The sequence below is a fragment of the Vipera ursinii genome (genome assembly GCF_947247035.1).
Source record: "Vipera ursinii genome assembly, chromosome: 1".
Taxonomy (NCBI): Eukaryota; Metazoa; Chordata; class Lepidosauria; order Squamata; family Viperidae; genus Vipera; species Vipera ursinii.
In genome coordinates this window covers 260,568,454-260,582,383 of record NC_139512.1, presented here as the reverse complement: position 1 = coordinate 260,582,383, position 13,930 = coordinate 260,568,454, and the positions used below count along the sequence as shown (strand labels likewise).

General features: G+C 38.8%; 1 protein-coding gene across 2 annotated transcripts in view; it reads right to left on the bottom strand.

The window, feature by feature from the left end:
• NKAIN2 (sodium/potassium transporting ATPase interacting 2) overlaps positions 1 to 13,297 on the bottom strand; it is a gene marked incomplete at both ends in the record, with an annotated part of 629,329 nt that extends 616,032 nt beyond the window's left edge. For both annotated transcript variants that reach the window (XM_083370531.1, XM_083370532.1), the window contains one exon: positions 13,244 to 13,297. In XM_083370531.1, the coding sequence (XP_083226657.1) occupies positions 13,244 to 13,297 (54 nt within the window). The remainder of the gene's footprint in view (positions 1 to 13,243) is intronic.
• Between the last annotated feature and the right edge of the window lie 633 nt (positions 13,298 to 13,930).

The window sequence follows — 13,930 nt, the reverse complement described above, 5'->3', positions numbered from 1 at the left end:
CTGAGCCTTGAAGGAGATGAAGTCAAAGTTCTGTCTTTGATGTTTGGAGACTATGAGGGTCTTAATGGGAATAAACATTAGACTTCACAAGACTGAATATATTTGTGTGCAGAAGGCTTTCAACTGGTACTCTATCTTTGACTCTGGATAGGGTTATGCTTCCTTGTGCAAAGCTAATTTGTAAGCTGGGGAACTTCTGGGCTCATAGCTCTTATCAAGAAGAACAGGTGGCAGCTGTGGATAAAAGGCCTTTACAAAGATCCATCTTGTGCACCAATTTCTGGATCATGAGATTTTGCTCATTGTCACTCACCTCCTGTTGGGAATAATGAAATGTACTCTACATGGAATTGCCTTTGAAGACTTCCCAGAAATTGCACCAGACTGCAAATGTTGAACAATTCAATTGTTGTTAGCCAATCTACTCATGTAACATCTCTGCTTCAAGAACTGCACTGGTTATCAGTTTATTTCCAAGAGATCTAAAATAAATATATTGATCCTGCAGGTTGTCATCCTCAAAGCCCTTCAAGGTTCAGGATTTGGTTACTGCAGGTTCATCTTCTCCCAGTGATCTCTGATCTTTTGTTGAGAATAAGAAGGAATTCTCTCCTTCTTAAAACTCTCACAAAAAGTCATCTGCAGATAATCCTAGGATTGGACTTTTTCAATACTTATCCACCTTCTCTGGAAGAGCACTCCACCTGATATCAGGCAGGTCTGTTTCTACCATTCTTCCATAATTTTATTGAAATCCGTTTTGAAACAGATTTCAACAGCAAGATTTCAAAGACTGAGTTATCTTAATCTCTCCTGAAAAGCAATTCTGTAATTATTGTTCCTTGGACTATTATTTATTATATTGTGGTATTTATGCTAGTTTTTAATCTCATGCTAGTCTGGAGACCACTAAGCCTCTCAAGAGTCAGTAATGGCTGGTGAGCCATAAGCCTAGTAAACAAATAAAACCACAATAAAGTTTAAAAACTTTATATAAAATAATTACCAAGTCAATTTTAAATCAGGGATAAATTAGATATTTAGAATAGTTTAGTACTCTAAGTTAAAGAATTCTAATTTTAAAAGTTATAACCTAGAACATTTTCAAAGATTATTTTTAGAGTCTTTGCATTAAATTTTGTATGATGTATTTCAATCAGAACAATATGTTGACCAGAAAAACAGAAAACAATATATAATTATCCAAAAATAAAGTAGCAAAGATAACATATGGATTATAGAATGAATTCTGGTTAAAAAAAGTTGCTAGCTAAGTAAGATTAGAAAGTACATGAAATTCTAGCTTGGACTGTTTCAGTATATTTAATACCAATATAATTTACAGATATCAGCAGTTAAAGATTTTCACAGCTTGGAAATATATATAGTCACCTCTTAATGTCTGCATGTAACCTATACTTAAAGATACAGTTAAGGAGCTGCCACAAAAATGGTAACTGTGCTTCATTCACTTATATAATTGTTAGTTGCTGAAAACAAAGTGGTTGTCCATGCATAGTCACTTGGAGACAGTAAGGAAAGCTTCTGAAGCAGCTAGGGGATTCTGGAAAAAGACAAGGCTGCTTTAATTATTTAAAGAAAGGTGCTGCATATGCTCTCCCACGCATTCCTTAGCAACCAGTCTGAAGGATTTGCATAGCCCATATACAAAGACTACAGATCATGAGGGGAAAAAATAATAGTCTCCAAATAATCTCATAAAAGTGAGTAGCCCACAAGTTTTTATTATTTACTGTTCACCAATATGCTGCCTCATATAAGTTGTGGACCCTCCAAAAAACAATAATTCTTTGAATCTCCCTCCCTTGGAGAAAATAAACAGGGGATCTCTATCTCAAACTGACATTTAAAGGAAGGTATTGGAAGTGAAGTAGATGGGTCCTGCCTTTATATTTCATCTTGAGGGTGCTTCACTATGACAAAATAGACTTTACAACTCTCTTAAGATTCACATCTTCCTACTAGTGTAATCGTTAAGCACTGGCAAGTACAAAGTGAACCATAATGGAATTTTTTAAACAAAACACATATATAATAGTCTCTGCGGATAATCACAAAATGACAAATATCTAGCGGAAACACTGAAATCAATGTACAGCTTCTACTAAAAAGGCAAATTCTGAACCTGATTAATAAAAGGAATAAAAAATAAAACTACTCATATCAAAACGTCTGTATACAAACCTGTGTAGAATACTATGGACATTAATTTATATCCCATCTTTGTTATTTTTATAAATTAACTCAAGGCTGTCAACGTATCTAACATACCTTCCTCCTATTTTTCCTACAATAACCACCCTGTGAGATGAGTTGGGCTGAGAGTGACTGGCCTAAAGTCAGCAAGCCAGCTTCCTGAAGAAGGTTAATGTTAAACAGCCAAAGATGTGGGAGAGGACAGAGAAAATAAACCATGATGAGAAAAGAGTATAATTTTGATGGTTTTTATTTTTTTAAAGTAATCCTGTATTATTCATAATATGACACAGGCATGTAAAATTATGAAGTCGTGGAAAAATAATTTGTTTATTCTCATAATTGGAAGCCAAAGTGATACAATCAGGGTGGATCTGATTCAAATCAAGTTGATTTAAATCATGATCCAAATCAGACATGTCAAACACAAGGCCCGGGGGCCAGATCCGGCCCGCGAAGTGGTTTCATGTGGCCCGCGAAGCCATCCTGGAAACAGTGAGGGAATGGCCCCCACTGCCTTGGTCCTGGCCCAGAGACCCTCCTTCTGCCAGAGACCCTCAGATCTGTCCCACTCCTGCCCAGGCCCCCATAGGCACCCTTGATATGAATGATGTAGAGCTGGCCATGCCCACCCAGTAGACCATATGCACTCTAGCCACGCCCACCCAGTAGGCCACGCCCACCCTGACCATACCCACCCGGCCCCCTGAGGGCAACCGCAATGCTGATGCAGCCCTCATTGAAACTGAGTTTGACACCCCTGCTTTAAAGGATCTGAAGAGCCATTAAAAGTCTGAATATTTATTTGAAATCCCCTCCATGCATCTTATGTCAATATCCCCCCCCCAATGTAATCCTTGGTATTTTATTATATTTGACTAATTTTACTGCTTGGAGTGAAAAATATCAAACTATCTGATCATTTGAAATGCCGAACTACATTTTGGATGAGGTGCATGGTAGCATCCCTTCCCCAAGGCACTGGTTAAGAATATTCATTTTTTCTCAATGTAGTACTTTCAGATAGTTTTGATTTTAACTCTCCAATCATAGGTAACTAGAGTTCACCTACGTGCTTGATTGTATCAAAAAAACTGAGAAGCAATGCCTGGAGGATACCAGAGGGAAAAGTTTCCTTTACATGTAGAAGCTTCAGGGCTAAGTCCTTTGTATTTTTCAGTCAACAAGTGGTTTCTCTTTTGATGAGGATGATATGGATGCATTATCAGATTCTTCTTCTTTTTTTAAAAAGGATTCATAATTTCCAGGTGCAAATTGTAAGCAGTCTCTTTTTCATTACTTTATTGTCTCCTCCCTTGCTACTAATCACTAGAGCAGACATGTCAAACACAAGGCCCGGGGGCCGGATCCGGCCCACAAACTGGTTTCATGCGGCCCACGAAGCCATCCTGGAAACAGTGAGGGAATGGCCCCCACTGCCTTGGCCCTGGCCCAGAGACCCTCCTTCTGCCAGAGACACTCAGATCTGTCCCACTCCTGCCCAGGCCCCCATAGGCACCCTTGATGCGAATGATGTAGAGCTGGCCACGCCCACCCAGTAGGCCATATGCACTCTAGCCACGCCCACCCAGTAGGCCACGCCCACCCAGGCCATACCCACCCGGCCCCTTGAGGGCAACCACAATGCTGATGCGGCCCTCAATGAAATTGAGTTTGACACCCCTGATCTAAATCACTAGTAAAAAAGGCTTGATTTAAATCATAATTTTTAAAGAGCCACTGTCATCTCTGTCCTGCAGCGGCTCCTCCTCTGACCTGCTGTTGACTCACCGACAGTCCCATTCACTTTAATGGGACGGCTGGTGATATGGCAGTGACACAACAAGGTTTGGGAGGTGGTGGGCAGCAGGTGAGTGGATGCCCACTAACAGGCGTTGCCATGATGGATCTGAAATGACAGGTGCTCTTTAAATGTAAGAACTTATTCTTGCTGGTTATTATTTGCAAACAAAATGAAGGTTTCCTATTTAGAATAATAAGCTGTCAGGTTAGTAAAACAGTGATATCAGAACCAATTTTAGGTTAATAGGTTAATCACACATAGTTGGAGAACTACTCAATTTTTTTTATTTAATTAGAACACTTAAGAGCCTGGTACAGATAGATTTCTCTTCAAAAAATCATAGTGATTGTAGTGTACATAGATTTGCAAAGCAGTGGGTTAAAGGAATATTCCTGAACTTTGTTTTATGATTAATCTCATGGTTACTGTGAAATTGTGTGAATGCATCAATGCGTGTTACAGTATCTCAGCTTGCAGAGCTTGGATTCATCAAATGAGTTTACCAAAAATGTAAATATTGCAGAATATACAGCCTCATGCTATATAACTAAGCTTCATTTCATGCTGAATAAACTAAATGATTAATGTACCTTAAATAGAAAACTATATTTAAATAGATTTTTACTCCAAAAGCATTTTATTAAAATAAATTTGATAAATATCAAAAAAATCCAATTTAAATAAAAAATCGATTTTAAAATCGATTATTATCTACCCTGGATACAATCAAGCTTCCTGATATGCGACCAAGGACAGGAAAGCTTTGGAATCTGCTAGTACAAGATATCAAAGTGGTTAGCAACTTGCAGAATATTAGAATCTTCCTAAAATAATTCAATTATTTCTTGGAACATAAGGCCAATAACTGTTTGTGGGACTCTGCGAATCTCTGAATAGGTGTTCTATTTCAATGAGGCTTTGAAGTACTTTGCCAAGCTAGAACAGCTGCTTCGCTCTGTAACTTAAGCTTCCATGCCTGTGCCCTGCTTACATGAATGCCTTGTTAATGGAGCGGATAAAGTTGGGCCCACCTCAACTCTCAACTCTCTCTCATGGAGAGTGATGCTTCTCCATGAGGTGGAAAGTCCACTCAGCCAGATCACAGGACACATGCAGACAACTTACTGATAGCTAATCAGCAGTACCTAGATGGAAATAAATTCTGGCCTAGATAATCACATTTACTTTCAAGATTGTGCTAGCACAACTCTAACTCACTGTCTTCTTAGCACAAGCAATGTAATTATGACTGAACCAAATTAGACTTTAGTGTAATTTATATATTGTGCTGATTTTCCATATTACAAAAGACCAGCATTTTTCACTGATCCAGCATTTGTTTTTCAGCCTAAGACTGAACCATTCAATCCTTTGCATTTACTTTCCAAGCAATTATACAATTAAAAAATATAATAATAATAATAATAATAATAATAATAATAATAATAATAATAATAATAATAATAAACCTTTATTGTCAAAGTACATGTGTACATTGAGATTAGCTGAGCCTCCCCCCGTGCTCTCTCCCCCCAACACACAGTGAAAACAAACCCTCCATCCTACCACACCATGTGAACCAACTACACCACACACCGGCCTCCCAAGTCAATTCTGCATAAGATTTAAAAGCCTAACAGCCCACGGATAAAAGCTATTTTTCAGCCTGTTGGTACGGCTGGCTATATTCCTATATCTCCTACCGGATGGTAGGAGAGTAAAGAGATACCGTCCAGGGTGTGAGTCATCCCTGAGAATCTTCCTCACACTTCCAAGGCAACGAGCCCTGGCGATGTCATCCAGTGGTGTCAGGGAACAGCCCACAATGTCTTGTGCTGTGCTCACTACCCTCTGTAATACTTTCCTGTCTGTGGCTGTCAGACCAGCATACCAAACCACAATACCATACGAGAGGACGCACTCTATAGTAGACCGGTAAAAGAGGGTAATTAGCTGTTGTTCTACCCTGTTCTTCCGCAAGACCCTAAGAAAGTGAAGCCTCTGTTGGGCCTTTCTAGCAACCTGGGTTGTGTTAACTTTCCAGGTCAGATCTTCACAGAGGTAGACTCCCAGAAATTTAAAGGAGGAAACTCTCTCTACACAGTCCTCCCCAATGTAAAGTGGGGCAGGTTCCTCCTTTTTTCTCCGGAAGTCTAACACCATCTCTTTCGTCTTGCCGATGTTTAGGTGCAAGTTGTTGTTACTACACCATATGGATAATTTTTGTACCTCTGCCCTATATGCTGTCTCATCCCCACCTGTAATAAGACCCACCACAGTTGTATCATGTGCGAACTTGATTATCGCAGTGGATGGGTTAGATGATACACAATCATAAGTGTATAAAGAGTACAGGAAGGGGCTAAGCACACAGCCCTGTGGCGTGCCGGTGCAAAGCTTCAGGGGGGTGGACAAAGCAGACCCAACCCTCACTGTTTGTAACCGATCCCTAAGAAAGTCTTGAATCCAATTGCAGATGGTGGGGGAGAATTTCAAGTCAGTCAGCTTCTCGATGAGAATGCTCGGCAAAATGGTGTTGAAAGCCGAGCTGTAGTCAACAAAAAGCATCCTGATGTTACTTCCAGGTTTCTCGAGATGACTTGCTACAGAGTGTAAAGCAGTAGCTATGGCATCGTCTGTCGACCTATTTCCCCTGTAGGCAAATTGATGTTTATCAAAGTCCAGTGGGAGGCATGTCCTAAGATGTTGGAGAACCAATCTTTCGAAGCATTTCATGACTACAGACGTTAATGCAATAGGTCTGTAGTCATTCAGGCACTCAACTGCAGTTTTCTTCGGGACTGGGACAATGGTAGCTGCTTTCAAGCACGATGGTACACATGCCGTTTGCAAGGAGATGTTAAAAATCCTTGTCAGGACCCCTGCTAATTGACCCCTGCCAGTTTCTTTTGCTGGATATATCCTTCACCATACAGTAACATTTCGAGTCCAAGCAGTTTTAGATTATACTGATTGTTTGGGCTTAGTCTAATTTATTAGATCACTACTGAAATTATTTGGATTAGCTAGTAGAAATATAATATAAGTAGGCACAGGGAGTGTAGCCATACCGATTATCTTCAATGCCAGTAGTATCAGTATAGCATTGAGTTAGACTATTTGCCAACACTGAATTTTTTAAACAAATGTTTTAATAGTTTTTGTCCTTTTTTGGATGAACTGATCCATAGATATTCTAAGATTAATTTTATCCCTTGGGATCTGATAATTGGACAATATAAGTATCCCAGCTTAACTTCTGGGCTTTTGAAGAGCCATAAAAAACTGAAAATCTTACAAATATATGTAATACACAATACATACCTCAAGGTTCCATCTGGTAGGTCTAGAATGGTAGCAAATCATGAATAGACATTTTGGGGAAATACCAGCTAAATATAAACTTAAAATTAAGTAGAAACATTGCTGATTTCAGTGTAGGTTCATAACATTTGGGGATAAGGATGAACTTACTCTAAACAAACAGATACACACACATTTGGGTTTCTGAATCCAGTATTTTCTAAATATGCATATGCAGATGATCTCAGTGGCTAGAAGTTTCTCTACTTAAAAAAGACATGCCAACCATAATCTTATCAATCTATTCTCTTTCAAGATAAGCAACATTACACAGAACTCACAAAAGAACAAAGAAACTATTAACTGAAACTAATTCACATCACCATCGTTCACTATATTTCTCCATAACAAAATCTAGTCTTACAAGGCATCTCAGCTTCTAGTAGCTCATGCACCACTTCATACGTTGCCTTTTATTCTTTAGCTTCACCCCTTTTTTGAAAATCTGATTCACTTCCTCAATTGTATGTTACTCAGTCCTCGCCCTTCCTTTCAACCCATTCACTTTTTCTTCCTGGATTTGGCAGTTTGTGATACAATTCCCACTCATTTATTCTACATGGCCATCTTGGTGTACTGTTCTTATACTGGTCACTTAATTTTAATTTGATTTCTATTCCTTCAACACTGATTTATTCTTAAACCCATCTCTTTTTACTTTACTACAATATAACCTCTACCAAATTCAACTTTTATGTTTCTCTTGACACACCCAAATCTCAAAATGGACAGAAGCATGCTCTTAGGAATTTTTCCTTATTTTGACAATTTTTTATATAGCCTCTTCCAAAAATGCCTTTATTTTACTAAATGACTCTGGGCAACTTACCAGTAAAAACCAGTATATGCAATCAAACTGGTCAGTCCTAGAGGAGATCAACCCTGACTGCTCTTTAGAAGACCAGATCCTGAAGCTGAAATACTTTGGCCACCTAATGAGAAGGAAGGGCTCACTGGAGAAGAGCCTAATGCTGGGAAAGGCTGAGGGCAAGAGAAGAATGGGATGACAGAGAACGAGGTGGCTGGATGGAGTCACTGAAGCAGTAGGTGTGAGCCTAAATGGACTCCAGAAGATGGTAGAGGGCAGAAAGGCCTAGAAGAACGTTGTCCATGGGGTCGCGATGGGTCGGACACAACTTCGCAACTAACAACAACAAAAGCAAAAAAAAAAACAACCCAAAAACAAAACAGATCAAACCAACAAGGAAAGAGAAACCTATAACTACTTAGGAGAAAGAAATGGCAAACTGAAGATGACTCTATTAAAAGAATGAAGAGCCTGCAGTAATTCTTCTCTGGACAAGGAGAAGACTTGAGATCATCCATATATACTCCAGACACTTGCTACTTGCATGGTTCCCTCAAAACAGATACTGGGGTTGCATACTTCTTTTTCTAATCACTTCTAAATATTGCTTGTTAAGTGCTTTTCAGTTATTAGGAAGATTTGGATCAACTTGCTTTACAGCACCAGATGAGTGTCCTTCAATCCTTAGTGAAAGAAAATTTAAATACAAGCTTAAGAATTTTTTAAAAATCTTTTGAAATGAACAGAAAAAAACATGATTAGAATTTTGATTTTGGAAAGTTGCAAATGGAGGATCCACATGAATTTGAAATAACATTTTGCAATTAATTATAAGAATCCTTGCTATAGGAAATTATTGTTGTTTGGAATTCTCTAAAAAACATAATAGGATGAGACTTTGAAGATTGGATACTAAGGTAGTTCTTAACTTACAACCAAAATGGGACCAAAATTTCCATCGCTAAATGATTAAGTGAATTGAGATTTTATCACATATTTTACTGGGGTTATAAGTGAACCATCATTTGTTAAGCAACTCCCACGTTCGTTAAGCGAATCTGGCTTCCCCCATTGACTTTGCTTGTTGGAAGCCCCCTGGGAAAGTTGGAAATGGAGATCACATGACACTAGGGTGCTGCAACTATCATACATACATGCCAATTACCAAGCTATCAAATTTTGATAATGTGACCACATGGACGCTACAACAGTTGTAAAAGCGAGGACCAGTCATAAGTCACCATCATTACTTTTAATGGTCTTTAAATAAATAGTTGTAAGTCAGAAGAACTAGAAGGAATTAAAGATTAAAATAAAAAAACAAGAATACTGAAATTTCACTAATTTGACTAAATGTGACCAAAAAAAGAGGAAAAATATTGCAAGATTAGATATATTGAAGGGTACTTTTGAACAACGATCTCAGATGTTAATTTTAAGAGTGCTTGCCTCTATAGAGAGACTATGACAAGTCTGTGACTGTTCTGAATGTGGATTTAAAAATGACAGGTTACAAGAATCACATAGAAAAAGATGCTATATTGAACATATAAAGGAAACCAAGTGATGTCTTAATAATTAAAAGGGGTATACAAATAACAAACCAAGATGATGAAGGGATATACAAATAACAAACCAAGATGATCTAAATAATTTTATCAGATTTACAAAAGAGGTTTGTTAATGCTCTGAAGAATGTTGTAATAAGGGACAAAGAAAAAAAATGAAAAGAAATCAAATTCTAGGCTATTACTTGAATGGACTAAAGATCAAGATTGTTAAAAGTAAAAGGAAGATAAAATTGATTTATTTGACCAAGGTTAAAATAGATATATTATCTCCAGTAACCTTTAATGGACTTTTGCTGATCAGAACTGAACAACGAGGTTTCAATGATTTATTCATAGATAAGGGAATATGGGTAGAAGACATCATTTGTTGTATTTTATGCATTGATTAATTACTAAAATTGTTTATATTCGTGATGAATTCTTTATATATTTATTTTCCTTTACTACATTCTTATTTTTCCTTTCCCATTTTTATTTCCTGATTTTTTTTTATTTCCTGATTTTTATTTTTATTCTTTTAGTTCATATTAGTTATCTTTAAAAATATAAAATATATAAATGCAAAACCTTTTGATCTCATCAATTTATACCAACTATGAGTGATTAATATCTTGATACTATGAAGTACATTTTTAAAAAGTGCAATCGTGATAAACAGTTTGCATATAAACTTGAGAATGTTTGAAATCCTTTAAATTCCAAATCCTTTTCTATCTTTGAACTATTTTTATTTCTTATGTTTTATTTTATAATCTGTCTTGCCAGGGGTGCGTTTCTCAGCAACTGATCATGAACTGAATACATAGCAAGCATAGTTAGTGGAAGGAATGCAGAGATGACCTGGTCCAGCTCCCTTGCTACCCCTAGGTATTGCTGATTTCATACCAGCACTATCAATCAAGTGTCAATTTGCAGCTCTTCTTTTTCCCTTAATGAATTTTTAACAGCAAGGAAAAAAAAAAGGTAGAAGATGTGGTGGGAAAATATGTAAGTGGAAGATTATAACTTCTTGATCTCCACCCATACAATTCCAAACTACGAAATGTTTATTCCATCATAAACATTTGGTCTAAAAGTATGGAATTCATAAGATTGCCTCGTACAATCCACAAATAGGGATACAGTAAATATATGTTTCTCTCTTTCTGTGAAGGTAGCCTTTGTCAGTCCAGAAATTCTGAAATGTACTTAGCAGCTGCACAAAAAAACCAGAAAAACACAAAACACCTGAAAAATTTATGTATTTGAATCAATATATGTATGTTTCTGAGGATTCCTTATACACATTTTTAATTTGTTAGTGCATGCTCAAAAATATAAAGTCTAAAACAGTTTTAAGTTTCTCTCAACCCTTCCAGGTTCATTAATAAAAATTAATAAACATTGTAATACAATACACGCTCACATGCATCGGTGTCAGGCACAGATCAGTCACAGTGAAATGATTCATGAGTAAACAATGAAAAGTGATCCAATAAAGAAAAAAAAACAGTATTCAGTATTTTGGAATATATGTAACATATAGTTGACCAAGAATATAAAGCAATTGAACTATCAAACTGTCAGTTTTCTCCTCTCTCTTTTAATAGATCAATGCTATATGGCACTAAGGTTTGCTTAGCAGGAGCCAAGAGAGCTAAAATAATGTCATGAAATCAAGAATTAGGGAAGTTTTATAGTATTTTACAGGCCTTATCTAGTATTCTACTTCATAAGCTTTGAAACAGGGAAACTTTACAATTTTATGCCATGTCCCATTTCAGTTCAAGTAAACTTTGGCACATTTAAAATTAATTAGTGGTTATGTGCATAGGTCCTTCAATGTCAGGCACGTCAAACTTGCGATGTCACGTGATGTTGTGCAACGTATCGTGACTTTTCCCCCCACTGCCAGCAATGAGGTGGGCACGGTTTCAGTATGATGCATCCAGCCCGCGGGCCAGCAGTTTAACATGCCTGTTCCATGTTGATCCAAAAAGACAAGGAAACCAAACCCAATAATATTGGATGTCTGGGACAAAGAAGGAAATAGAGTATTTTGATAGCATTCTTTTTTTCCCCCAGAAACATCTGGTTACAATGAACTAACTCATCCTTCAGCTTGATTCCATAGGACAAGTCCTGAATATTGACTTTTTTTGGTTACATGAAATAGAAGATGATTTGAAACAGCCAACTAATACATGTTACTGATAAAGAACCTTTTCCAGGTTCTTCATACAGTTTAATATAAAAACAAATACTGATACTTTTAAGGCAGCATTTCCCCCCCTAAGAAATTGCATATAAATAAGCAAAATAAACACTACTCTGAACAAGATTTAGATACCACCACACACAGTTGAGAGTTGATAGATTCACTGAAACACCTTCCTAGACTACGCACCTATCATTGGCCATTTTCTTCTCCCAGACTATCTTTTTAACCACCTGTCATTTCAAGAAAATAAAGCACCTTAAATGGCATCTTGCCAACTATCAGAAAATTTGTTCCTGTTCTCAAGGTTAATTGCTTTTCTCACTCATTCACACTAGACTCTATACAGAAGTCCAAATCATCCACTCCCATGCAAATAGGACAGAATTGCAATTGTAGGAAACTATTTCACAACCTGTTCCGCCTAATATATTCAATCAAGATACCTTCACAAACTGGCTAATTGGAACTGCATCTCTGAAACATCTTTTAACTTACCAAAGTATTCAGCAAAACCGCAGTAGCAGGAATCTCAGACACCCAAGGTCAGAGGCTGAAACTGATTTGCTAGTTATCTCCTTTTCAATCTCTGGCCAATGCAGTTTCATCGTTCCAATAAAATTACACGGTCAGGTTCTTTGAGCTTTTACCACCCACTTTAAAACAATACACCATTTAATCCCTAAACCCTGCCACTCACCTGACAACCTGAAGCCACTTTATAATCCCAATCACAAAGCGTTCACCCGTTTTAATTAAGAAGAGCCAATTCCAAGACTCTTCCTTTAAGCCTCCCTGAAGATAAGTTAACTTTTCACGCCTTCCTTTACTACATCTTCTATGGCAATTACCCCGAAGTCCAATTCCTTTTCAAAAATCATTCAGCTTTACAAAGACGCCCTGGATCTCTCCGAGTTCGAGGGCCTTCAGTGGAAAAGAGATCTCACTTTTTAAAAAAAAAAAAAACCATAACAATGCTTCCCACACTCGGAACACAGCCCACTCCGTTCAACGAGACTCACTCCCGAGTTAAAAGAGCACAGAACTGGAACCTCAAACACAAATTCTACCGCGTCCTCACGTGAAATCCATTTAGCAAGTCCCTACGGTACTGCCACACTTTTGCATAGCTTTCTTCTGCTTTCCTGGCATCGGCACATCCCTCTGAGCCCCCACCCCACCCCCTTTTATACTTTCTTTTCGCAGAAGAGTCTTCGGAACGGAGGGAGGGGATGGGGAAGAGACCATTCAAAGGAAGCCAAAGAAGCCAGCTCCTCACTTACCAGTTGCATGCCACAGATAAAGATCAGCGTGCACCTGCCGCTGCAGTAACCCATGGTTTCCCCGAGCCCTCGCGGCAGCCCCGCAGTCCCACGCAGAGCCCAGCCGTATCCAATCAGATGGTGGGAGAGGCTAAGCGAGCCTGGGCAGAATTCAAGGGGCTCCTATCTGCCGCCGCCGCCATTGAGTCCCGGGAAGGAGCGGACATTAGGATCGCGTTAGCAGCAGCAGCAGCAGCAGCCGCCGCGCCAACAATCGCCTTCGGCGCCCTCCTCCCACCCCTTGTGCAAAGCGGCGCGGGCGGAAATGGTGTCCCGGCATCCAGCGAAAACGGCGGCGGCGTCTCCCAAAGGCATCCGACGGCCTTTGCAAGTTTGTTCGCCAGCCGGGCTCAGCTCTCGATCCATCCAGCCATCCGGGCAGGTGGAAAGAGAGAAGCGAGCGAGCTCCGCTCCTTCTGTAGTCTGACACACACACACTCTCTTCTCTCTCTCTCTCTCTCTCACGCCTCGCTAACCAACACCCCTCCTTGTTTTGTTTTGCCTCAGACAACAGCAGCAAAGCCTCTTGTCAGCGCTCGGTCTGGGCTCCTCTTTGCCTCAGTCTCTCCGTTCAGTGGCAACGCGGCTATTCCCAATGCAGCACAGCAACAGAAGGAGGAGGAGGAGGAGGAGAAGGGAGCTGGCTGT